This window comes from Cydia strobilella, chromosome 4 (assembly GCF_947568885.1).
Source record: "Cydia strobilella chromosome 4, ilCydStro3.1, whole genome shotgun sequence".
Lineage (NCBI taxonomy): Eukaryota > Metazoa > Arthropoda > Insecta > Lepidoptera > Tortricidae > Cydia > Cydia strobilella.
Genome location: NC_086044.1, coordinates 14,372,666 through 14,399,593, shown reverse-complemented (window position 1 = coordinate 14,399,593; position 26,928 = coordinate 14,372,666). Strand labels below are relative to the sequence as shown.

At 37.9% G+C, this 26,928-nt stretch overlaps 1 protein-coding gene across 2 annotated transcripts in view; it reads right to left on the bottom strand.

Annotated features, from left to right (window-relative positions):
• Positions 1-26,312, bottom strand: part of LOC134741047 (junctophilin-1) — a 52,648-nt gene extending 26,336 nt beyond the window's left edge. The window contains exons 1-2 of one of the 2 annotated variants that reach the window (XM_063673798.1): positions 25,770-26,312; positions 6,508-6,719 (exon numbers count right to left, since the gene is read on the bottom strand). In XM_063673798.1, coding sequence (XP_063529868.1) covers positions 6,508-6,719; positions 25,770-25,999 — 442 coding nt within the window. In that variant the 5' untranslated portion in view covers positions 26,000-26,312. The remainder of the gene's footprint in view (positions 1-6,507; positions 6,720-25,769) is intronic. The other variant, XM_063673799.1, reaches the window with a different exon arrangement.
• Positions 26,313-26,928: the final 616 nt, after the last annotated feature.

Genomic DNA, 26,928 nt, shown 5'->3' with positions numbered 1-26,928 from the left:
GGCAAGAAAAGTGATGAAAAACTCGCACATCTGTTAGGGAATTCTATAATGGGGACTAAGGAGATGACGTCAGCTCGGCAGCCGCGGTCATCGTCTAATTTTCGATTGCCAAAAACCGCAAAACCATAACAACGATGCAGTAGAGTTAAATGATTTCTGTATTTTATTATTTTACAACTAGCGTGTTAATTGCCTTTTGGGGAATTGTTAGCCATGGCCATGAGATACGAAATAGGTACGTACTCGTATTTATTATTTCCATTATTTTTGCAACCTTTTCATGCAGCTTTTATTTCACAGTTAAATTGTCGTAACACAGCTTTTTAAAAATATACATAGACTTGCATTATCGCATTGAAAGCTTGCTCACATTTGCGCTCTTTTAAAGAGGTTATTGGCATAATGGAGAATGGAGGAGAGTAGGCATGTACGAGTACGTAACAGAATAACCTCGTGAATGGCCCCTTTTACGTGCGGCGCGACATGAATGGAGCATTCCGTGCTAGGGCAACATTCTGGCCGGATGAGCTACGTATCAAGTAGGTATTATGGTGACTAGTGTGCGACAAAGATGACATAAATATAGGTACGTAGGTTGTTTGTGAATTTATGAATGACTTTCATATACTTTACCCTAATCATGAGTCATCTTTGTAAGAATTGCGTGACGCTGACGAGCTCTCATGAAATATCTTTTAGTTGTTTCAAGGCTGAATTAATCCTAATTAGTTTCCAGACACATTGAGTTGGCACGAATGGCACGATATGCCAAGAAAATAATAGAATGGCGATATTTCTCAATACGTGGATTCCGCGGCAAGAGTCGGCCGAGCCGGAGTGTCGCGGGCGCACGTGTCGGCGTGTGACATGCTGAGATCTGACAAAATTAGTTCATCGGTACATGCAGCATGTAGCTGTAGCTTTACTCTTGGAATGAACTAGGACGATTCTATTTTATTTGGTCTGTCTGAGCAGAGAGCTGCTGCTGTTAACCGAATAAAATGAAATAGATAGTGTCAGACCAAGCTAACTTTGCACCGACTTGGCAAGCGACAGTGTGTGAAAGTGCTTCCACAAACGTCAAATTCCTATGAATATGACGTTTAAAGAGGCACTTTCATACTTTATCACTGCAAATTCTGTGCAGAGTTAGCTTACTATGTAAACATTATACCTTAATATGAATGTGGCGTCTCCTCTGTCACTGTCGTCATCTGTCAGCTAGAAACCTACATCGCGCTTACGAAGTTTTAAATGTCACTTACTATATATATACTCCTTCTGACTACCTCTCAGAGGACTTCAGTCCCCAGGCATAATTCCCGCCTGACTAATCTCTATTGCCCTCTCTCTAATGTCCCTACATGACTTAACTTAGTTATTATTCTGAGACTTAACCAACATGCATGGGTATTAGTCTGTATAAAGGTGAGATTCGTCTGATAGCAACTGAATCAGCATTACGGGGCGGCAGTCTGTATAAAGGTGAGATTCGTCTGATAGCAACTGAATCAGCATTACGGGGCGGCTGAAAAGATACTTCTAGGTGCCACTGATGCAATATTGGACACACGAATTCATGGAAAGCATATTACTGTTTCAATTCAACGCTACTGCTCTACTACAGCGTTGGCGCGGGCTATGTTACTGACAATTACCTTGAGAAAATGCGTTGATGACGTTGCCGCATTGTTGTTGTATGTCCTAGGGCACCCCGGAGGTGCATAGGGCCTCCACAAGATCCCGCCACGCCTTTCTGTTTTCTGCAACCTTCTTGGCCTCGCTCCAGCTTAGTCCCACGGCTAATTTCAATCTTAGTGCGTCTCGTGGGTGCGGCCTACCACATTGATAGGTCCTTTACTTTACTTAGGTACTGGTGTTAGGATTCACTATTAGACGGACCCAGTATAAGTAGTTTATTTGGTTCTATATATTTTAGGATTAATTAGGTTGGCTTAATCCAAACTGTTTCAATTGTACTGATTTTTAATCCAGCCGCGAGCCACTTTAATTTGTATTTTAATTTTCATTTGCGGAAAACATAGAAAATAGAAAAATCTCACTGTCTCATGAAAATTATTAAAGGCACTATTTATATATCACTGTCATTATACACATCTTGGAACGACAAATTACTTAGGATAGATAGGTCTTTAAATTTGGACACATTCTCGACTGAATAATCTCTTTTAAGTATATATCATTTAAAACTTTCGCGTTTTGAACACATATTAAATTACATTTACAATCGGGTCTATCGCGAATTTAAGATCTTTTAAGTATAGTAGTTGTTTTCTGTATTTTTGGTTTACTTTTTGGCTTAAATGGGAACAATTGGGCAGTTTCGTGATTAGATAGCCCTAAGGGAATTACTGCACCAGTGCCATCCTTAATAAATGTGGTCCAAACACGCCTTTTGCCGTGTTGGTTCATTTATGTAGTGATACAGATTAAGTATAGTTTTTAGTAATGTTTGTTAAGGTACTGGCAGAATACCAGCGATGTGGCTTGCCGCATCACAATGCTGAGTCAGCGCCTTTTCTGTGCTACGACACATGGCTTCATAAAGTAATAGTTTTTAGTAATTAAGTTGTTTTGCATGTTCTTATCTTGTTCTTTTCAATGCCATGTTGAGGGTATGAATAAAGAAATTATCTATCTATCTATCTAATGTTTTCTAACTCAGAACTATGTTTGTTATTTTTAAGTGTTTTTTTTTTTTGATATATCTTTGACATAATAAAAAGCAGCAACCTTAATTTATAAGGCCTATATACGCATAGTATTATTAGGTTCATATAGGAAATCTCTACAGCACAGCATTCGAAGTGATACATTTCAGCTATTAAATCGTTTATCGGTTGGACGGCTTTATAGCTCATAATACCCAGGGTATCCTAGTTCAGGCACATGTAGACCATCACTGTTTTTAGTCTTTGTTTTTATATGAATGTGTTTTTGAATAAATTATGTTTATGTTTAATTATGTTTTCCCCTCACTAGCTCGGAAAGTTGTCTTTTATCCTTTAAAACAAGCGGGGAAAAACGCATTTTATCCACTAGCGGGGAAAGTAATTTGACCTTGGATGGAGCATGTTTAAGTAGCTTGACAGATAACAAAACGTAAAACGCTCATAATAATGATTAGTTTGATATTAATTATCATTAATCAAATGGTTTGAGAATCTAATAAAAAATACCAAATTTAGCTTTATTTAATGATTTTATGTCATAAACCTTAAAGTTCCATAAGAAACGTTTGTTTTTTAATAATGATGTTAAATATAATTCTGAACGCACAAGTTGAGTCGATGCAATTTCAAAACGCATCATTGACATTTCATACGTCAGAAATGTCAACATTGTCAACAAAATTTTTACTTAAAAACTTCTCACGTAAAAATACAGAATTTCCAGTTTTTTGTTATAATATCGTAAAAAAATTAGTGATTTCAGTGATGAAGATGATCTAACGCCTGTGGATGTTGCACGTTCCTCGCTATAGTGAGGTGAAAAGTTTTGTGTTACACACGGGTGCAAATGTATTTTACTTCTCGTGTGTTGAAACACTTGCTACGCTCAGGATTCTATTTTAGAATCCTTTCGCTTGCTCGTTTTTCAATTCCACACTCGCGGGTAAAATGCAACTTTGCACCCTTGTATAACAAATAACTATTAATCATGATACAGGAGCCTCCCCTTTTACACTTCCTTGAGTAGTGAGAAGCCAGTTCATAATGCCGCAGCAGAGCACTTTGTTCCTGGCTTAATCTAATAAACGTCTCAGTAAGACAAATCACATCAATACTTAAATATGCTTGAATCACATAACTCAGTTAAAGTTAGTTGCAAATGGTCTTTTTTCAATAAAAAACTTGCAATATTTTGATGCAGTATTGTAAATTGAGTTTTCCCTAAAAACATATATGGCAAGCAGAATTTACTTGAGGTCACTAAAAAACTCGTTAGGGTCGTTGATGGTATTACTTTCAACGAGCCAAGTTCAAATCGCACTTCTTATTAGGGTTCCGTACCCACAGGGTAAAAACGGGACCCTATTACTAAGACTCCGCTTTCCGTCTGTCCGTCTGTCACCAGGCTGTATCTCATGAACCGTGATAGCTAGACAGTTGAAAATTTCACAGATGACGTATTTCTGTTGCCGCTATAACAACAAATACTAAAAACAGAATAATATAAATATTTAAATGGGGCTCCCATACAAAAAACGTGATTTTATTGCTGTTTTTTCCGTAATGGTACGGAACCCTTCGTGCGCTTGTCCGATTCGCACTTGGCCGGTTTTTTATATTTATGTTTCTTTGTTGTTTTTATACTTTTGTATGTTATAGTTTATCACGAATCAATGCGATGATTTCTGAAATGCGATGATTTCACTGTAATGTAGAGACAGGCAAAGAGTAGTCATTAAAATTATTTATTACGTATAGTTTTTTAGATCATTGAAAATAATTTTCATATCCTATGCTCTGAAAGTGGGTCGTTATTTATTGTTCTAAAAAGTGCGCAGAAAGTGATACATTTTTGCTCTAGTGCAGAAAAGTGGTGTACTCCTCTGTGTCCTCACTGCGTTTGAGTGCCAAACTGAAATAGGTGCGAATTGCGACATTGTTTATATGACTGTAGATGAAGTAATCGTTATTTACAGTACATATGGTGCTACTTTCTCGCACTAGTGCGTAAAAGAGCACTTTTCGTGCATATGTCGAAACTTTAAAGGGTAATTCGCGACTCGTGTCGATTTAAAACGACACGAGTGTTTTAAATCGACACGAGTTGCGAATTACCTTTTCGCACGTGTATTGTACAACGTTTTACAGTACATATGGCCCTTTAAACTTTCGACATATGCACGAAAAGTGCTCTTTACGCACTAGTGCGAAAAAGTAGCACCATATGTACTGTAAACATTTTTTTCGTATATGGTAGGTTTTTGTTAGTATCTAAGAGGCAAGCATATTTATACATACATACATATTAGCCTAATATTCTTGTCAGACCTTGGGTTATTAAAATTTCATATGATTTACAAATCGGTCACCTCCTCTATTATTCGTCTTCGACTCGGCTATAATTCATCCCTTGTTTGGCTAGCTATAATTCATATATCTACTAGATCATTCACTATGTGGCCTTGAGGAAGGCACCCCTGATCACATTTCTTTAACTGTCCCAATACTCATGCCAGTTTTTATGATTTTCTTCCCGACTATATTTAACGTCCTGTTAATATAAATCATATTCTTAGGGTCGGTTGCACCAAACCGTCTGTCGCCGTTTTACTGTTTGCTAACTGCTGTTGAAATAGTGACCTTGAAGTTAAAATTTTGTATTAAAAATTGCCGCAAAAACTGATGCCCGATTCGGGTCTCCCACAGATGAAAGGTTAAATTATCATTTAATTGCTTAAAAATAATAAATAAAAAACCGGCCAAGTGCCAGTCGCACTCGCGCACCGAGGGTTCCGTACATTACACAATTTTAACAATGTATTTTTTATGTGAAACGTGAGTAAAAGGTAAATTGCGGTTTACGATTTATGACGTATTAAAAAAAACTACTTACTAGATCTCGTTCAAACCAATTGTCGGTGGAAGTTTGCATGGTAATGTACATCATATATTTTTTCAGTTTTATCATTCTCTTATTTTAGAAGTTACAGGGGGGGGGGGAGGGGAACACATCTCGCGCAATCTATTCAGTTTAGAAAAAAATTATATTAGAAACCTCAATATCATTTTTGAAGACTTATACCCCACACGTATGGGTTTGATAAAAAAAAAAAATTTTGAGTTTCAGTTCCAAGTATGGGGAACCCATAAAATTTATTGTTTTTTTTTTCTGTTTTTGTGTGAAACTCTACAGAATACATCTATAGGTACTTACCAAGTTTCAACAGTATAGTTCTTATAGTTTCAGAGAAAAGTGATTGTGACATACGGACGGAGAGACAGACAGACAGACAGACATAACGAATCTATAAGGGTTCCGTTTTTTGCCATTTGGCTACGGAACCCTAAAAAGTACAAAAATTTGCCCGCGAAAAACTAGTGAGCGAAACGCGCGAAACGTTACGTGACGTCGCGCGTTCGACAGATTATTCACATAAGTGTTATTAGTAGCAGACGTCAGTTGGACCGTATAACGTGTGACGTCATCACGCTCTGTCGAATTCGCGCCAAAAATTAAGAGCCTTTCAACCGCTCAAAATTTTTTAACATTTTAAATATATTTTTAATAAAATAATGTGAAGGTTAACAAAAAAAATTAAGGCATGGAGCTAATTGTTAGAATGTTCAATGAAATCATGAATGAAATACAAGGTATTTCTTCAGTTTTTGTAATGAAAAATGAGGTTAATACTAGGTATTAGGCACTTGGCCAGTCACAGTGTCACTTGGGCAGTCCGTCATGCTCACTTTATTGTACGATTTCTACCAGCTTTTTTGCATATAATAAATTAATAACTATCGTAATAATACTAACCGCCGTCAGCGTAAGTCTCTGAGCCGTAGCCGTCCTGCAGCCCATTGGCCCACGTGCCCTCGTACTTGGCGTTGCTGGTGGTGCTCTGTCGCACGCCGTAACGGCCCTTGTAGCCCTGCGTCCACTCGCCGCGGTACAGCCACCGGCCGCGCGTCTCCACGCCCAGCCCGTGACGTTTGCCGTTCTGCCATTGTCCCTCGAACGAACTTCCACTGCAAAAAAAAAAAATGTCAATATAGGATTTAAGTTGGTGTAAGATGGACAGTATTTCAATTAACGAAGGGATTAAGCCCTTGTTGTTGTTAAAGGGGGCCACTGACTACCAGTCCGCCGGACGATATCGGCTTGTCAGTTAGAACAAAAATTTGACAGTTCCGAACAACTGACAGGCCGATATCGTCCGGCGGACTGATAGTCAGTGGGCCCCTTAACATACATTATCATACTAACTACGTTTAACGGTGCGTTCACATAGTTAACTAGCCATGGAGGTACACGTCGCATCTATTCGGTGAAATGACGTGGATGGTAAAATTAAGTGTAGGTACTTTAAACAAACTTCGTAACGTTTTAACAAATCACGAAATTTGGGATGAACTAGTAGTACTTAATAATGAATACTAAGAACCGACAGATTGGCCAATAGGGAATGTATTTCCAGTAGTGATGTACCGACTATGGGTTTGGCCGACTAATCGACGCTCGAATGGCCGATTAGTCGGCTAGTCGGCCACAAACAATCGTTTTGATCTTGGGTTGCTATTTGTCATATTATACCTAATGATTGGTCGTGTGGAGTCAAAATTCAACTTTTTTCAGGGATCTTGGGGTCAAGATCCCTGAAAAAAGTTGAATTTCGACTGCTAATCATTTGATTAGCAGTACAGTATTTTATTTATTTTATTTTATTTTATTTTATTTTATTTTATTTTATTATTTTATTTTATTTTAGTATTTTCGTACTGGGCCCATAACCTAATAAAACAAATATTCCTCTTGGATCATTTTAATGAAGTCTGTCAAAAAATACATTTGAACATACAGCAGTTATATAAAAAGTATGTACCTGATGGCCAGTTTCAACAGAACCTTTCCCCATGGACATGGATTTTACGAAAAATGTTCCCCGCCATTACACATAATTTTAATAATTCCCTGCAGATTATTTGTTTTTTTTTAAACCCATGCTTTGTGAGACATCCTAGCAGCTTAATTAAAGACACCTCAAATATTAGACATAAATATATAAAAATTACCCTTTGTAATATTACGATTGTAATTGTTATTATTTATATTTATTTATAATGTGAACAGTAGTTGTAGTATGAAACACCGTAAATCATTTGAGTAAAATGGCTATAAAACATATGCTAAATATATGTTTACAGTACATATAGTGCTACTCTCTCGCACTAGTGCGTAAGTTGCACTTTTCGTGCATATGTCGAAAGTTTAAAGGGCCATATGTACTGTAAAACGTTGTTCGATACACGTGCGAATAGGTCATTTGTCACTCTTTTCGAATTTTCTCTTTTCCGCACTTGTATCGAAAATAACTATTTTCTACTCGTCGAGTATAATCTGTGTCTTACGACTTCATGTGCAACACTACAACCTTACTCTTTTCAACGTTGGATAGTCTATGGCACTTCCGACTCAAGCATAAGAATTTTATTAAAATTTTGAAAATAGAACTTCATACATTTCAGTAAAATATTTCTTGTTTAAGGAGACTCGATTCAATGCAAATTAGCCTACTTAAACACGCTGCTGCGTCGCATCTGCTTTGTGATTGGTAGGCCAACAATTGCTTCATAAGTCATAAACGCGCATGTGACACCCTTCATATAGCAACATCCATATCCTACGAAAACCGCTTAGCGTTGCTTGTTAGTCTCCATAGGCTACGGTGGTCAAAATCGAGAAAAAAACTGTCTTAAAATTGAATTTAGCGAGGAGCAGGTACCAGGGCCTCATGAGTTACGAGGTGTCGTTGACCAACCCGCCGGGGGCGCCGGGCCGCGGCAGCCGGTGCGCATATGAGTATGAAGGTATCGAGGGCCGCGGCAGCTCGCGTATCTTAGCTGTATACTTTTGGTTTGTTTACCTAAGTATATGATTGTACTAGTTGAAAGTATTATTTTTTTGTCTCGTAGAAAAAGTATTGTATACACTAGTGATATAATCAAGCTTTTCAATCTCGTACCTTCACTTAAGCAACTCAGCAAGCTTCGTTGCTTAAACACGGTACTCGACTGAAAAGCTCTCTATTATATCACGATTGTATAAAATACTATTATTGCGTTGGTCCTGTTTTTCTTTAACAAATAATAGGCCGACTAATCAGCCTTTCTTGCCGACTAGCCGCCGACTACAAATGTGGCCGGGTAGTCGGCTTTCCCGACTAGTCGGTAACATCCCTAATTTCTAGACATTATATACCCTTCACATTTCACATTTAGGAGAACCTGGCGAAAACACTAAATGCATTTTCCTAATTGCTACGTTATAATTTTTACCTTGCATTTATTATGTACAACGTCGACGGCTCATGGAATAATAATGACCATATTTACACGATATGACGCACGGGCTATTATAAATTAATTGTTTCATTGTTAGTTAGGGGTCGTCCATTAATTACATCACGCAAAATTTAGATTTTTTTAGACCCCATCCCCCTCTTGACACACTTTTTCATAGGAAAAAGGTAGATACGTAGCCCCCACCATTGCTGTGACGTAATATTTGGATAAAAAAAGCCGGTGCGGCATTTTGTCCGTTCAGTATAAACATATATTGTCTGTGGTATAAATGTCGCGCCAGCTTTTATAGTACGGGAGCCGGCGATGCTAAATGTGTAGTTACTTGAGCGTCGTAGAGACCTATTGCCCGAAAGATTAGGTGATAGAAAGAAAAAAAAGTTATACCTACAAAATGGTAAAACATTTTTTTTATGAAAAAAAAATACCTTTCGTGTGTGGTATCATACGAAAGGGCTTTTTGAGGCGATTCTAAAAATATATCACATCATTACATTTCGGCCATTTTTTTTTAATTAAAACAAAACGAATTTTTGAAATATACCAAGTTTGGGCTCCTCCAGATACGATATGGCTGATTTTTTTTGTACAATATACCACAAATGATGCGTGATATCCTCATATCCAACCCCAAGAAAGCAATTTTGAAAATAATATCATTAACATTTTTTTTTAATTTTTCAATTTTACAAACTGACACAGTTCTACTTCAATACCTATTTTACGAGATTTATGGAACTATACTGCAGATAAAGTACATATTAATAATAAAATGATACGTAATATCCATATATCGAACAGGAAATACCTCTTTAACCCTTTAACAGCGCCTTTCCATCGGTTGGTATAGTTTGTTTTGTTTTTGACACAAAATATCAAGATTGTATCCTTCAGATACGATATATGTACCTAACAGATTTTTTTTGTACAATATACCATAAATAATACGTAATATCTTGATATCTAACCCCAAGACAGCAATTTTGAAAATAATTTCATTAAGAATTTTTTTTTAATATTTTTCATGTGTATAATTTTTCAATATTACAATATTACAATATTGAAAAATTAAAAAAAAAAATCTAAATGAAATTATTTTCAAAATTGCTTTCTTGGGGTTAGATAATAAGATATTATGTATCATTTGTGGTATATTGTACAACGAAAATAGAGAAGGTATATCGTATCTGAATGATACAACCTTGATATTTTGTGTCAAAAACTAAACAAACTGTACCAACCGATGAAAAGGGGCAGTTAAAGGGTTAAGAGGTATTTCCCGTTCGATATATGGATATTACGTATCATTTTATGATTAATATGTACCGTATCTGCAGTACAGTTCCATAAATCTCGTAAAATAGGTATTGAAGTAGAACTGTGTCAGTTTGTAAAATTGAAAAATTGAAAAAAAAAAATTGTTAATGATATTATTTTCAAAATTGCTTTCTTGGGGTTGGATATGTGGATATCACGTATCTTTTGTGGTATATTGTACAAAAAAAAATCTGCCATATCGTATCTGGAGGAGCCCAAACTTGGTATGTTTCGAAAATTCTTTTTATTTTAATTAAAAAAATATGGCCGAAATGTAATGATGTGATATATGCTTAGAATCGCTTTAAAAAGCCCTTTCGTATGATACCACACATGATAGGTTTTGGAATTTTTTTAGGAACTGCGGGTCAAAAATGTTGTTTTGACCTCTAGTATGCGTGTGCCAAACGGCTAACCTGTACATCGATTTGCGGTATTTCTTTGTAATTGGGGTGGAGCGGCTTCCGCTAGCAGTTTTAAATTGTTTGGTTGAGTTAAATGTAATGCCCGTGTTACAACAAAGCTACATATGTGCCATTTTCAACCAAAAGGGTATTTATTGTCGCTTGTCAGTAAGGCGCTATTTCCATATAGCTTCAATTAGAAATCAACCTTATCGACAAGCGACAATGTGGTACCTTTTGATTGAAAACGTCACATATATGCAACGTTTAATTACTTTTTATAACAAAAAATAATAATTTTTAAATAACTAATATGCCATTTAGTTTCTTTAAACGTACTTACCCATACCCTGAAGTAAACGGAATTCAATAAAAACACAGTTCTTTTATAGCGAGCCGGAAAAAGTCTACAGCAGTTGGTGGGGGGTTCAACAAATCGTTAAGTAGATTGTAGATTGTGGATTTGGTCATTTTGGTCCAAGTTAATGCTATATTTTTTCTATAACTTAATCTGAAAATTATTTGTAAGCAACTACGCATTCCCTTAATCTGTAACATTGTAACCATCAGATTAAGATAATGTGTAAAAATAATTGTCAGATTTAGTAATAGCACAATTATAGCATTAATTTGGACTAAAATGACTAAATGACAAGGTAGCAAGATATCACTCACATATCTTAATCTGACATGCTCGAGTAATTACAATAATCCCCTATAGCGCTCCCCGAATATTATGAATCAACCGATCAAAATTTATAATCATAACGTTAGTTATTGAGACAGACCTACATACATACATTGACAATAAAATATTACTTTATGAATTTTATGATACCTATATATAAGACATTCAGCACCTAAACGATACATTATACATAAAATTTCTTTCTTTTGTTTATTAGTTGCGGCAAGATAATGGAGTGTTCTGTTCCCTGCTCAGAACGTCGGAGTCGGAACAAGCGAGCTTAACCTCTAAGTATTTATATCGCGGCTGTTACACATTCTGCGGTAGCGTAACTGAATATTACAAGTTATATCAACATACTTCAGTTGTAAAAGGTAGACTACTGAGCTCACTAACGGGGACGAGTCGCTAAACTAATTATAACAGTAACTTCGTAGGGCGATACATAATTGTTCACTTTGCAAGCGCGTCCTGTAAAATGTCTGATGTACAGTAGTTAGATTTATCGATCGTTTAGAATCTTGAATAGAGGTCACACCATGGTTGTTTTCGCTAATTTAGTTCTTGGAGCTTTATGACCACTTTCTCTATAATTGTTTTCTGAAGTAGCCATGTCAAGCCCTGTCACATTGAGAAGTCAAATATACTCCCCCGGATTTTTTACTGAGTTAATAAAAGTAGGAAAACGAAAAAAATCAAGAGGTAGGCTGCTTAAGCGCTAAATACTTATATCTAAATTCAATCACAATCGTGGGCCGTCGGCTGAAGCAAATCCCGTCCGTTGGAAATAAAAAGTTAAAATTTGATCATAGGTATAGTGACTGCTAATCTAATTAATTTAGTCGGAACTCCAATTATTTACTGTTAAGGATGACTCACGCTAGACCGGGTCGGGCCCGGGCCGATGCGTCCGACGCGTCATTTTCTATAGCGCCGGAAGCTCCGGCCCGGCCCCACCCCGGTCTAGCCTGAGTCATCCTTTATGCGTACAAACGTAAAGCCAAATTTACGTGTACTTTTGAATGCAATCAAAGACTATTCAATATTACTAGACTGAATGCGATAAAGAGTTAACTGTTGGCAAATAGTTAGCCGCCGTGTAACGCGCGTTAGTAATGGCTTCGTTTAGAAATTGTAACAGCTGCCGTTGGGAGGTATACTCGTACTTGCGAAATGTAAACGGGGCTATAACCGCGAAAATCGAAGTGCGGGCATCTTTCTCTGTTACTCTGATTACGCCTTCATTGGAGTAAAGAGAAAGATCCCCGCCATTTGTGAATTTCGGTTTTCGCGGTAAGCCCCCGGTACGGCTACCATCAGTTCGGCACTGACATAAACGCTAGCGTAAACGTAACTTACTTTCTATGCATCTCGCATGTACTGACATATTAGTGCGAGCGAGATGTATAGAAAGTTAATTACGTAGACGCATTACGTAGACGTTAAGAGTATATGTCAGTGACTCACGGTAAGGGTACTGACTTGGAGGATATAACCAACGGAGAGAACGGAGACGCCTTGTCTGTAATTTGCTGTACAAAAGTCTGCCAATTTTTGCGGGGGAGGGAAACGTCAAATGTATTCGTAACGTCAAAATAGCCATGTCAGATAAACGTCAGTCCATACATTGTGTATGACCATTGGCCGACTATTTTCGACAGAGGGGAACGCCTGTTAATGGCTACTCCGTTTGGTTATCCTCTAAGGGTACTGATGTTTGTCAAGTTTGCGTGTCGGGTGAACGCAGGGAAAATTACAAATTGATGTTTGCATCTCATTTTGACATCATTCGCCCGGGCATCTTGCTCGTACATACCCATTGGTGCGAGTGAGATGTGCTGCTAATAGTCTAGATTATATATATATAAATGCGTGTATCCTGACTGATTGGTTCATTAACGCAGAGCCGAAACTAAAAACCTAGAAAGTTGATATTTGCGATTTTGAGAAATTCAAACCCTAAGGGGGTTAAAAAGGGGGGTTGAAGTTTTTATGAGGTTCAAGTTTTATTTTAAGCTAGGAATTTGAAACTTCGTAAAAAGGTTTTTTATTAAAATACAAAGGAATCATTTCAGCGCTTTTAAAAATTCATCCCCTAAGGGGATCGTGTAGAGGAGTCATAACATAAAATATACCGACACGCGAAATTACCTGCGGTGGGTAGATGAATAGGTTCTTATTCGATAGAATTGGTAATTTTTTTAGATTGAAAATGAATTGGTAGGTTGGTAGGCATTAAGTAATATATAAACGTTAGTAGTGTTGGTCAGGCGAAATCTGTCGATTCCGGCGAGCGCGGCGGCGGGTGGGTACGAGCGGTGCGCCGTGTTCGACGCCAACTGGACCGAGGTGCTGGAGCTGCTGCTGCCCGAACACGGCGCACCGCTCGTACCCACCCGCCGCCGCGCTCGCCGGAATCGACAGATTTCGCCTGACCAACACTACTAACGTTTATATATTACTTAATGCCTACCAACCTACGAATTTATTTTCAATCTAAAAAAAATACCAATTCTATCGAATAAGAACCTATTCATCTACCCACCGCAGGTAATTTCGCGTGTCGGTATATTTTATGTTATGACTCCTCTACACGATGGGCCATCATGCTGGCCCACTAAGATGAGCCAGCGTGTAGAGAGGGTAGTGGTGCCGGATGGCTTATGGCGCGGCGGGATGGCGATGGGATGGCCACAAGGGGTTGGAAGGGGGGAAAGGGGTTGAAAGTTTGTATGGGGATCAAATATTTTTTTTTGAGTGCGGGACTTGAAACTTCCTAGGAAGGCACTATGGTACAATACAAGAGAAATAATTTCAGCGCTTCTAAAAATTCTTCTCCTAAGAGGGTTAAAAGGGGGTTGAAAGTTTATATTCAAAATTATATTTAAATGCAGATTCTGATTTAATAATTTGTTAAGGTTTTGATCTTCTTATAATCTTGTATTGACATGACTCACAGTGCATCTCATGCGCGAGCTAGACGACTAATGACACAACTTCCAGTACATTTCGCTCGCAGCTATCAGCGTGATCTATCGCTAAGGTCTTATCAAAACAAGATTAACATCATAACAAATTGTTATAGCAAAATCGGCTTCTACGACTGGGCGGTGAAACGGGAAAGCAGTTTATGAATATTAATATAACAACACAATCTTAGCTGTAGCGTTCTAACAAACATGCTGACCTTAAAAGAGTAATTAAATTAGAAAAGTTACAACTGCCAACGTAGGTGATGATAATAATATGTATGTAATGTAACTATAGCTATAATTACACACCGATTATTTACATCTTCGTTGAGTACGATGTATGTACGAGGGGTTATTATTATTAACAATATGTATGTACCTAAACTCAATCTGAAGCTACATAGCCTATACCATACCATAGCCATACCTTGAGGCAGTAATTATGCGAGCAAAAATCGAAAACTACATATAAGTGACCGATGACTGTAAAAACGATTTTCAGCGCTTTATCTAGAAAGGTTGACATGTTACTTGTGGTAAAAACAAACTTATGCCAGAAAAACGAAACGTATTGTATGAAAAACAAATCAAACATATGCAGGACTATGAAGATGAAAAGGAGTAGATACGCAACATATCTTACATATAGTATTTTTAACATAGCTTGGGTACGGTGACAGCTGTCATCTTCATACAATTTATAACCATAAAACGTTTTATTGTACATAATTGTATACCGCACCCAAGCAATGTGAATAATACTAACGTTGTAGTGGTTGTGACATAGGAAAACGCTACGAATATCTACGGCGTAGCGCTACGATCATATATAGGATATAGGTAAATCGGTATAACCTTCGGAGGTTATTCCGTATTCGCGAGATATGAATTTTCAAATAATTAAGTTAGGGTTGTCACTTTTTAAGTATATACGATTTCAAGTTTAATTACGAAGTGTTATTTTCTTTTTGCGAATTAAAGCTATTGTACTTCATTTCATTTCCTGGAGGATATCTAGTTGTACGCTGGTAGCTATGAAGATTTTGACGACCGGTCTGGCCTAGTGGTTAGTGACCCTGCCTGTGAAGCCGATGGTCCTGGGTTCGAATCCCGGTAAGGGCATTTATTTGTGTGATGAGCACAGATATTTGTTCCTAAGTCATGGGTGTTTTCTATGTATTTATATACTATATATATCGCTGTCTGAGTACCCATAACACAAGCCTCCTTGGGCTTAGCGTGGGACTTAGTCAATCTGTGTAGGATGTCCTATAATATTTATTTATTAAGATGAGTCCGCTAATTGGTTGTTGGTCATGGGCATAGGTACCGTTTAACTGAGACTTTTTTATTCGGCCGTAATAAGCATGCAACACACATGAGTTAGAAAACATAAGATAAGTCCTCCGAACGATTGTGTCAGCATAATCTGTTAAATCTGATCAAGGATATCATGTGGCATTGGGAAGGGGTCCACCCTCGTTAAGCAATTGCTGTTTTTTTATTTATTTTTTTTATTTTGGCGGTATGATCGTCAGCACCACTCTCGAAAGGTAAACCGAAAATCAACTTGGGCTTGCTCTCTCATCTTCGGACCCTTATATTTCGGATTTGTCTCTAAAAGACCGACGTAATAAGTCTACCTATACCAGATAAAGTTGTGTCACTTTTAAAGCCTACTGAGACACATACTGCAATAAATAACGCCCGAAATCAATGAAAACGAGAACTTGTCACTCACAGTTGACGAACGTCTTTATTATTCAGATGAAGATTAGACGTACAATTAACTAGTGGCTCTGTGAGCTGTAGACCTCGCGAGCATAGCTTAAGATGGATGTGTGATTGTGCACATTTTCGAATTATCACCATCGTTTCCAAAACTCGAACATTTTCTAAGACGTGTTGATATTTACGTATGTAACAAAAATATGACGTCTAAATCGAAATATATTTACACTCAACAGTAGAGACTGTCACACTTCATCAAAATTGTGTAAATACTGCAAAATATAGCAATATCTTGCATTCACATACATGACATACACATACATACTTAAAGAAAAAAGTCAGTAAATTCGTAATGTTACAGTAAAGTAACCTAGAGGGCGCAGCGGATGGAATGTTTATTGTTAAAAAAGATCCGAAATTAAATTTAAATTCTTGTTTGAACAACGATTGAGACTTTGACAAGGCACTTAGAACCAACTGATATTTTCAGACATTAATTTTTTTGGTACCATACAAGCTTTTGATCGTGGATAGAAATGGGATCGATTGGCATAAAAAAAACATGGGTAGATGTGAAACGTGGCGTGGAAGTTATTGCGAAGACCGCATAGGGGCCTCATAGCGTAAAGCAGGCGCCCTGTATGACTTGAATGTTGGGCTTTGCCCTACCATACAGTGAAAAGGTTGTAGGTAAGGGAAAAAGGCGCCGCAAGCGCCCTGTACGTAATCTTTACAGTGTAAAATGCGGCGCTCTTTGCGTAAGGCGCGCTTCGCGTGCTTGAATGTCGGGCTTCGCCCGGCCCTACTGTGTAAAGCCTGTGTGTAAGAGCGCGCTTCGCACGCTTGAATGTCGGACTTCGCCCGACCTTACAGTGTATAGGGCGCCACAGGCGCCCTGTATGTAATCTTTACAATATAAAAGGCGCCCCAAGAGCCTTGTATATCGTTTGAATATCGGGCTTTACCCGACTCTATATTGTAAAGCCTGTATAGGTATGAGCGCATTTGAGCGTTTTATGCCTTAATTTTCGCACACGGTAGCCTCAAACAATTCAGTCCTGAAATTTCTGTAAAAATGCCACATTTTAACTCTTCCAGCTTTTTATAGTACCGCGTATTTTATTTTTATAATATTTCACTTCACCATCTTGTTTGACATGGATAGTGTAAAGGTCACTCACACGAACAGGCGTTGAGTAAAATTTTCTCAATTTTTTTATTGAATTTTTCAATAATATTATTGAATAATTGGCTCCATAAACCCGCTCAGACAAACGAATGTATGCTACTTAAACCTCAAAGTATATGGTGCAAGAAATCTACGTATTTTAAAAGAAAAACTGTAAATAAAATTGTATGAAATTCGGAATAAGGAAAACCACTTAAAGCTAACTAAACGTATGGCTCCGCCGTTCAGAACACTTTAGAAAATTAAAATAACGAAAAAAAAAACATATTTTTTTAGGGCTAATTTAATAAAAGCTTGTAAAAATGAAACGAATACGCTTAATCCGCGCTTGATCAATTAATTTCAAAATAGAAAAATAAAAAACAAATAAAAAAAAAACAATACAAAATTAGTGTAAAAAAAAAAAAAATATGTAGCAGCATACAATTACTGGGGATCGAACAAAACACGCCATGATAGTGCTTACCTAAGCTGACGAAATTCAGCTACACATTCTCGAGTAATAACTTAATATTAGGGATGTACCGACTAGTCGGGAAAGCCGACTATCCGGCCACATTTGTAGTCGGCGATCAGTCAGCGACTAGTCGGCCAAAATGGCCGATTAGTCGGCCTTTTATTAGTTACAGAAAAACAGGACATAAACTAAATAAACAGCAAATACATTTGATAAAATTTCCATTTTATTCAATGAAATTAATTATACTTTATACCTGTTAAGGGTGCATACGAATATTGTTATTCATATTATTATATTAAATTCATGTGTAGGGAGTAAATAGATAGATTTATTTGTTTCTTAAAGAAAAAGACACAGTACTTTATACAAAGAGATCCATTCAATATTATGTAGTTGGTTGCAATTACAAACGTTTTATTACAGTGCCTATGTAATTTTTATTATTTGAGGCGCGCGGGTCTCTTAAGGAAAGTCTATTTTGCTCAAAATGCTCAAATGCCAATTGGCTTATTTATGCATAAAGCTTGTATTTGAAGGAAATATTTTTTATTCGAATATTTGATGCCGTAATATCTTGTAGCATATGCATTTCCTTGGTTAAATTGTCATTTAATTGCTTAAATTGTGAAATAAATGCATTAAAATTACGCGCAAAAAGCTAAAACGACGAAAGGAACAAGAAAATTGTTTTACAAATGCATCCTAACTTAGACATAGCTGCTGCAGTGACCATCTGAATGTAAACTTTAAAGAGAAATAATGATTTATGAATTTGGCCGACTAGCCGACTAGTCGGCCGACTAATCGGCCATCGATTACTAATTTAGTGAGTCTGTTTTCAAAAAATTGATCTATAAAACGGCAAGATGAGAAGACGTGCTAATTAATATAAACCAGTACTTGTTATTTCAATTAGGTATCAAGTCACTAATTAAGTGTCTGTTTTCAAAAAATTGATGTATAAAACGGCAAGATGAGAAGACGTGCTAATTAATATAAACCAGTACTTGTTATTTCAATTAGGTATCAAGAGGTGTACAATTTCAGCGACTAAATCTATCAATAACATTTGTGGGGCGACTAAAATAGATAACGGGCTCTTAAATTGAACTTGCTAAGCCTAATAATTACAAAACATAATCCTATTTGTTTAAGTAATACAATTTATTGCATTAGGTGCAATTTATTTAATCTAAGATATACAAAAAAAACCGGCCAAGTGCGAGTCGTACTCTCGTTCCAAGGGTTCCGTACATTACACAATTTAAACAATGTATTTTTTATGTGAAACGTGAGTGAAAATTGCCTTTAAAAACCCGTAGGGGTCGGATCAAAAAGTAATTAAGTCCGACTCACGCTTGACTGCACATTTCTAATAGGTTTTTCTGTGATCCATTTTGGTAAAGAACCATTTTGTTTCTTTATTTTAAAATTTTTGATCCAGTAGTTTCGGAGATAAAGGGGGGGAATGGTAATTTTTTGCCTATTTTCTGAATAACTTCTAAACTGTTTATCCTAAAATAATAAAAAAAAAAAATTTGAGATCCTCACAATGATTTCTTTCATTTGATATGTAACACAATTTATTTTTTAATTTTCTCATTTACCCCCCAAAAGTGACCCCCATGTTTAAAACTCATTTGTTTACGTTACATGTCCGTCTGTAGGTCACAAACATACATTTGTGTACCAAATTTCAACTTAATTGGTCTAGTAGTTAAATAAATAGTCGTATCGATATCATAACAGTATTTTCTTTTTGAGATATGGCCGATTCGGCCATCGGAGCGCCGATTAGTCGGCTTGTCGGCCAAATCAATAGTCGGTACATCACTACTTAATATCTAAATACCACCAAAACCAGTAGTACAAAGTTTCTGCATTTTTCGACATTTAATCTGTAAACATATCTCAAAAAGAAAATACTGTTATGATATCGATACGACTATTTGTTTAACTACTAGACCAATTAAGTTGAAATTTGGTACACAAATGTATGTTTGTGACCTACAGACGGACATGTAACGTAAACAAATGAGTTTTAAACATGGGGGCCACTTTTGGGGGGTAAATGAGAACATTAAAAAATAAATTGTGTTACATATCAAATGAAAGAAATCATTGTGAGGATCTCAAATATATTTTTTATTTTATTTTAGGATAAACAGTTTAGAAGTTATTCAAGAAAATAGGCAAAAAATTACCATTCCCCCCCTTTATCTCCGAAACTACTGGATCAAAAATTTTGAAAAAAATTAACTAAATGGTTCTTTACCTATAGATCACAGAAAAACCTATTAGAAATGTGCAGTCAAGCGTGAGTCGGACTTAATTACTTTTTGATCCGACCCCTACGGGTTTTTAAAGGCAATTTTCACTTACGTTTCACATAAAAAATACATTGTTTAAATTGTGTAATGTACGGAACCCTTGGAACGCGAGTCCGACTCGCACTTGGCCGGTTTTTTTTGTATATCTTAGATTAAATAAATTGCACCTAATGCAATAAATTGTATTACTTAAACAAATAGGATTATGTTTTGTAATTATTAGGCTTAGCAAGTTCAATTTAAGAGCCCGTTATCTATTTTAGTCGCCCCAAAAATGTTATTGATAGATTTAGTCGCTGAAATTGTACACCTCTTGATACCTAATTGAAATAACAAGTACTGGTTTATATTAATTAGCACGTCTTCTCATCTTGCCGTTTTATACATCAATTTTTTGAAAACAGACTCACTAAATTAGTAATGATTTTTTTTCTGATGGACGTTTAGGTAAACGCGCGTAAAGCACTGATATTGTCGCTCTTATTTGTAAATTTCGTAAAGTTTGGACGGCTAAAAATGGTAATTTTGTATTACTCACTCTAGCGGTGACTTTGCGAGCTTCTGGAAAGCTACGAATAAATTGAACCCTAAAAGTGGAGTACCTGTGAGTGTTGACGGTATTTTAGTTCTCCCTTGGGTTCTTCGTGTGGCGTTTTCGATGCTGGGTCGCTGAAGGGTGAATTGTCTGTTTCTGTTTGTGCTAAAGATATTTGTAAAGTTATTAAAAACATGACAAAAGGCAAGTCACCTGGACACGACAGTTTGAGCGTCGAACACCTGAGGCACGCGGGTCCGCATCTACCGCGTGTGCTGTCTCTGCTGTTCAACCTGTGCCTTAGCCATCTTATCTACCGCCTGAGTTGTTGGTGACTCTGGTGGTACCCATTATTAAGAACCGGACAGGTGACGCGTCTGATGGGTCAAATTACAGGCCTATCTCCCTGGCAACAATTGTGGCAAAGGTATTTGACAGTGTGCTTAACTTACATTTGAGAACGCTTATCAAACTGCACGACAACCAGTTCGGATTTCGACCTGGACTGTCAACAGAAACTGCAATTCTCAGCTTAAAGCACACTGTCAAGTACTATACAGACAGAAAGACGCCTATATACGCCTGATTTTTAGACCTGTCTAAAGCTTTCGATCTCGTTTTATACGACATCTTATGGCATAAGTTACAGCAGTCTAAGCTACCATCAGAGTTCATTCAGCTTCTCAGGTACTGGTATCTTAATCAGGAAAACCGTGTGAGGTGGGCGGGTGAGGTTACTGCCTCATATATACTTGGATGTGGTGTACGTCAAGGTGGGTTAAGCTCACCATTATTATTCAACCTGTACATGGACGCGCTGATCGAGCAGCTTAGCAGCAATAGCAGCACTCATGTCGGCTGCCATGTTGATGGCGTGTGCCTAAACAACATCAGTTACGCGGACGACATGGTGCTGCTGGCGCCCTCGGTCGGCGCTCTCCGCAAGCTTGTAGCCATATGAGAGTCCTATGCTTTCTCACACGGTTTGATTTACAACGGTAAAAAGAGCAAAATAATGGTGTTTAAGGCCGGTAACAAATGTCCCTCACATGTGCCTCCAGTTCGACTGCCCTCGAGAGAGTCTATAGGTTTAAATACCTAGGGCATATTGTTACCGAGAACTTAAAGAACGATGAGGACATGGAGAGAGTACGGAGAGCGTTGTGTGTAAGGGCGAACATGTTGGCCCGAAGGTTTGCTAGATGTTCAAAAGCGGTTAAGATAACTCTGTTTAAGGCATTTTGCTCATCCTTTTACACAGGCAGCCTTTGGGTCAGCTATACCCAAAAATCATATAATGCTCTGCGAGTGGTGTATAACAACGCCTTCAGAGTGCTGGTTGGGCTACCTAGGTTCTGCAGCGCTTCCGCCATGTTTGCGGAGGCGCTAATCGACGGCTTTGCGGCAATTATACGCAAGAAAGCGGCCTCATTGCTGCGCAGAACCAGGGACAGCACAAACGGCATTCTGGAGATGATCGCTGCCCATGTATGTTGCCCAATAATATTAACTTTAATTAAATTAAAAACTGTAATAGATGTCATATATTAAAGAAAAACTGACGAAGCCCTCCAGTGGTGAAGGCCGGATTCGAACCGGCGTCTTTAGCTATCGCGGCTAACGCCATGAACCCCTAGGCCACCCCGCCACTATTATTCAACCTGTACATGGCGTGTCGGGGTGACCTAGGGGTTCATGGCGTTAGCCGCGATAGCTAAAGACGCCGGTTCGAATCTGGCCTTCACCACTGGAGGGCTTCGTCACTTTTTCTTTAATATATGACATCTATTACAGTTTTTAATTTTTATATAGTAGTGTGACTACTTAAAAAACACAAATCAAAATATTTAATAAAATAATTTGATTTGTTAATATTGTCTTCGGTTACCGCGATAGTTACTCATGAAATAAAACTATGAAAACGGATTATGTCGCGTATATTGAATTTATAATACATCCCGACGTTTCGAACTCTTTACAGCGTTCGTGGTCAACGGGTGACTGAGGAAAAATTACAAAGTGCAAAAATACCCACATACTAAAATAATGAACAATCATTCAAATTAATTTCAACGTAATTTTGATACTTACACAATCTAAAACATTTGCTGAAACTGTTCTTATACATCAATTTGTATAATTTAATTTACCACCATAATTTTTTGATGAATTTTTAAAAACAGCCCCTTCTCTTCATGTATTATCGGTGACGCACGCTCACGACCACATTATTAAAAGGCAAGATGAGAAGACGTGCTAATAGAAACCAATACTTGTTATTTAGATATTACGTAACAAAACGTGTAGGTATAATTTCGACGACTAAATCTATCAATTTTACACTTTTGCTCCAAAATCGTTACCGGGCTCTTAAATCCTATGCCTTAAGGTGGACTTGAGAGGCTTTAAAACTTTGTCCTTAAATCAAAACGGTTTCGTTTTGTTCTCATCTTGTGTTGTGTTGTTTTGTTGTTCCAAAGACTTATATAACGCAGGTTATTTACTAGAGCAATTCGCAATTTTTAAGCGATTGTGTGAATTATTTATTAGTTATAAGCTTGAATCTATCGAGTACCTAGTCACAGTTTTGTCACAGCTGGTAAATATCTAGTGAAGAAAATTGTAATACAGACGAATTTAGTATTACGCATATTGCTTTGCTTAGGGGTTGGCTTGATGATTCTACTATGATTCCTGATGCATCTGATTCAATTATTTAATGTTTCTTGGGCTATAGATAGGTGACATGTATGTGTTGTAAATATTTACTTACATACAAATACAGCAGTTCTTGCTTGTGAAGAACGACAGTGAAATTAGCCCCAGTCGCCACGTATCAGACTTCTCCATCTCGAAATAATAGCGCGAGCAGATGTATGTAAATAGAGACAGCTCATAGTTAACTGGTAAGTAAATCAATTTGCAGTAGGTAAACAATATCATTCTAGTTCTAGTGCGAGACAATAATAATGCTTAGGCTCTCGGATTACCGATTAACATCCGATACGACATGTTCTAGTTGACATTGTAAAAGTACTTAATCCTTAATCGTTTTAATTTTCATCGATATATGTATTTAGATCTTAGATCAGGAAGAATTAAACCAAAAGGTTTGGTCAAGAGGTGGTTGGTCAAAAAGTCGACACAGTTACATCCCTAGCAAATTATCAAACTTGTGACACCCTACACAAAAGAGGAATAACAAACATATATACATCTCTTTTTGACACATTATCTAATTCGTAAGGAAGTTAGTGACAGGTATACATGTTTGCGAAGCATTTTTGCCCGACTTCTTACGCTTTAGTCCTTGTTCTGAGTTCACGACTATTCCAATTTTCAAATCAATAGCGTATAGTTTGTCAAAGGACGGTCTCATTTCAAACATAGACAGAGATAATCATACTTTCTTTGTTTTACACTAGTACTATAATAGCACCCAGAATAAAAGGATGAGTATAGTTTTTTTTTGTTCTTATTTACTGACAATTTGGTTTGACCAACTATAGTTCTCGAGATATTTAGCGATGTGAAAAACGGACGGACAGACGGACAGAGGTCACAGAGTCGCACCATAAGGTTTCCTTTTGTACCTTTTTGGTACGGAATCCTAAAAAGGCGTGTCAGGTCAGGATTGTAGAATTTGTAGCTAATGAATATGCGTGATTTCTAGTCTGGTCTGTCTCTATACAGAGCAGGCGTGATTATAAAACATGTAGTAGTATAGTAGTATCATATAGTAGTTGTGGTATAGTTTGTAGTGTATGTTAGCCATGTTCATGTTGTTATTTACAAGGTGTTAGGGACCTATTGAATTTGTGGATCAAATATGAACCCTGTATATAAATGTATTTAATAAGATTATTAGTGATGTCGGGAAATCCCATTTTTCAATGGATCAATGACCCGACGAAAGTGGGTTGCTTTGGAGCAGCCGCTAGCTGGATGAAATAGCCGGAAGGCCTGGCACTGAGACGCATTCTGACTGAGCCATACTTACTGTATACCTACTGTATTGCATGGTACATCGGGTCTGAACATCGTACTGTTCACATTCAAAATAAAATAAATCAAGTTAATATCAAATACCACTCGAAAGATACCGATTTCTACAGATACTTTTGTTTATGTTCTCAGTCGTTTGTTTCGTTTTTTAGGGTTCCGTACCCAAAGGGTAAAAACGGATCCCTATTACTAAGACTCCGCTGTCCGTCTGCCCGTCACCAGACTTGTATCTCATGAACCGTGATAGCTAGACAGATGATGTATTTCTTTTGCCGCTATAACAACAAATACTAAAAAAAATAGCCACAACCGAATACAGAACCTCCTCCTTCTATGAAATTGAAGTCGGTTAAAAAGTACGGAACTACTTAAAAGTTTGTAACTGTACACGTCTTTTAACAGTTTAAGGTTGAGTTGAGAATAACATACCAGGATTAACACATAGGTACCAACCAAACTACCAACTATACCAACTTGAATTCCTTGACAAACTTTGATTAAGCTTAGAAATAAATTAAAAGTGGAAAAGTCACTGTCTTGGGTGGGACTTGAATCCACGACCACTGGATCACTAGTACAGTGCTTTGATTACTTTTTGTTATTTGAGACAACACCCAGAAAATAAAAGAAAACAAAAATAAGACAGTAAAAAAATTCATGACCTGAGTGTCCTGAGTTTACTCGTAGAATCTTTCCAAGACATAAGCAGAAACGCACGTGCTAAAATTTTTCTCAATTATATGTAATAAAATAATGATTTGTGCCATGACTTCCATTGAACCTGTAATGGGCATGTATGGACTCTGGACAGTAACAATCAGTTAATTGGTGATGTAGAGCAAGAACGAGTCGATAGATAGCTACCCCTCTGTTATCACGTGTCGCTATCAGTCGGTACCTATATCTATATGTAGATTGATATGAATATTTTGGCCGCTGTTAGGCCATGAGGTACTTTCACCGCCGCTACACGCGTTTTCTAGCGAAACACCGAACTCAATTATTAATAGCAGCCTATTTTTGGAGCGGCTTCGGACGCCGATTCGCGCTCGGGCATGTGCGAGGCCCGGGCGAAGTCACTCTCTCACCTGGGCCAGGTGTAGACGCCGGAAACTTCGAATCCAAAGTGCCAAGAGCCGGCGTAGGCACCCTGGCCCTTGGGGCCGGTGCACACGCCATGGCCGTGAGCTTTGCCATCCTCCCAATCTCCACAATAAGTTCCGCCGTCGTCAAAATCGAAGCGGCCGCCGTTGAGGCCACGCTGCGGGGGGTTTCCGCTAGCGGCGGGCGCGGCGTCGGCTAGCTCGCTCGGCTGCATCACGCGAAACCGTGGTGCCGCGGAGGGGAGGGCCTCCCGCGCGCGCCCTCCACCGAGCTCGTGGTATAAATAAACATCAGCTGGGCATGTCGCGCCGCGGCGCGCCGCCGAGTGAACACCGCTCCCGTCCTGCGCGAGGCGGACTGCGCTGCCGAGTGCCGACAGCGCGCGCCCGCCCTCCGCCCTCCCGGCCCGCCGCCGCCCGCCTTGCGCACAAAGCTGCTCATTGTACTTGCTGCTCCACGTCGCATGCTCCGCTGGATTACCACAATACGCCACCCTGCTAGCTTTCACGCTTTTGTCACCTACCCTTGCCGACTCCTTAGGTACCTACTCTCCTTACATGTGACATGTGACCCTATATTGGTAAATACATGAAAGCTTTCGAGTCCGAGATAAAGGCTTCGTTGTAGTGTTGGAACCGGTGCGATGGTAATTTTTGACTGCCATAGGTATTATAAACTCATTGTAATGCCTAAATTGAAGAATAAAGACTTTTATTTTCAAGGTTACTGATTTATTTTAAATTCTTTCGTGATTACAGCACAGCAAATTGTTATTGTTTTCGAACGAGACATAGTGTGACATAAAATAGTACTGGCCCTCCACACTCGTGCGCGAATCGCGGCACGAAACCGCGAACGCGAGTGTGGAGTCTAGTTCGCTAATCAGCGAAATCGACTCCACACTCGCGTTAACTATAGTGTGGAGCGGGCTGTAGAAATTAAATAAAATGGAACTAAAAATTCTAAAATGGAATTAAATAATTACTTGTATATACTATATGTCTATGAAAAATTCAAACTAAATTGTTGCCATGTTTACGCAAATTACATCAAAAATGTGACAGGTTAGGTGGAAAGTGGCGCCCTCATTCTCTGTCTATGTTTGAAATGAGACAGTCCTTTGACAAACTATATAAAGGATGA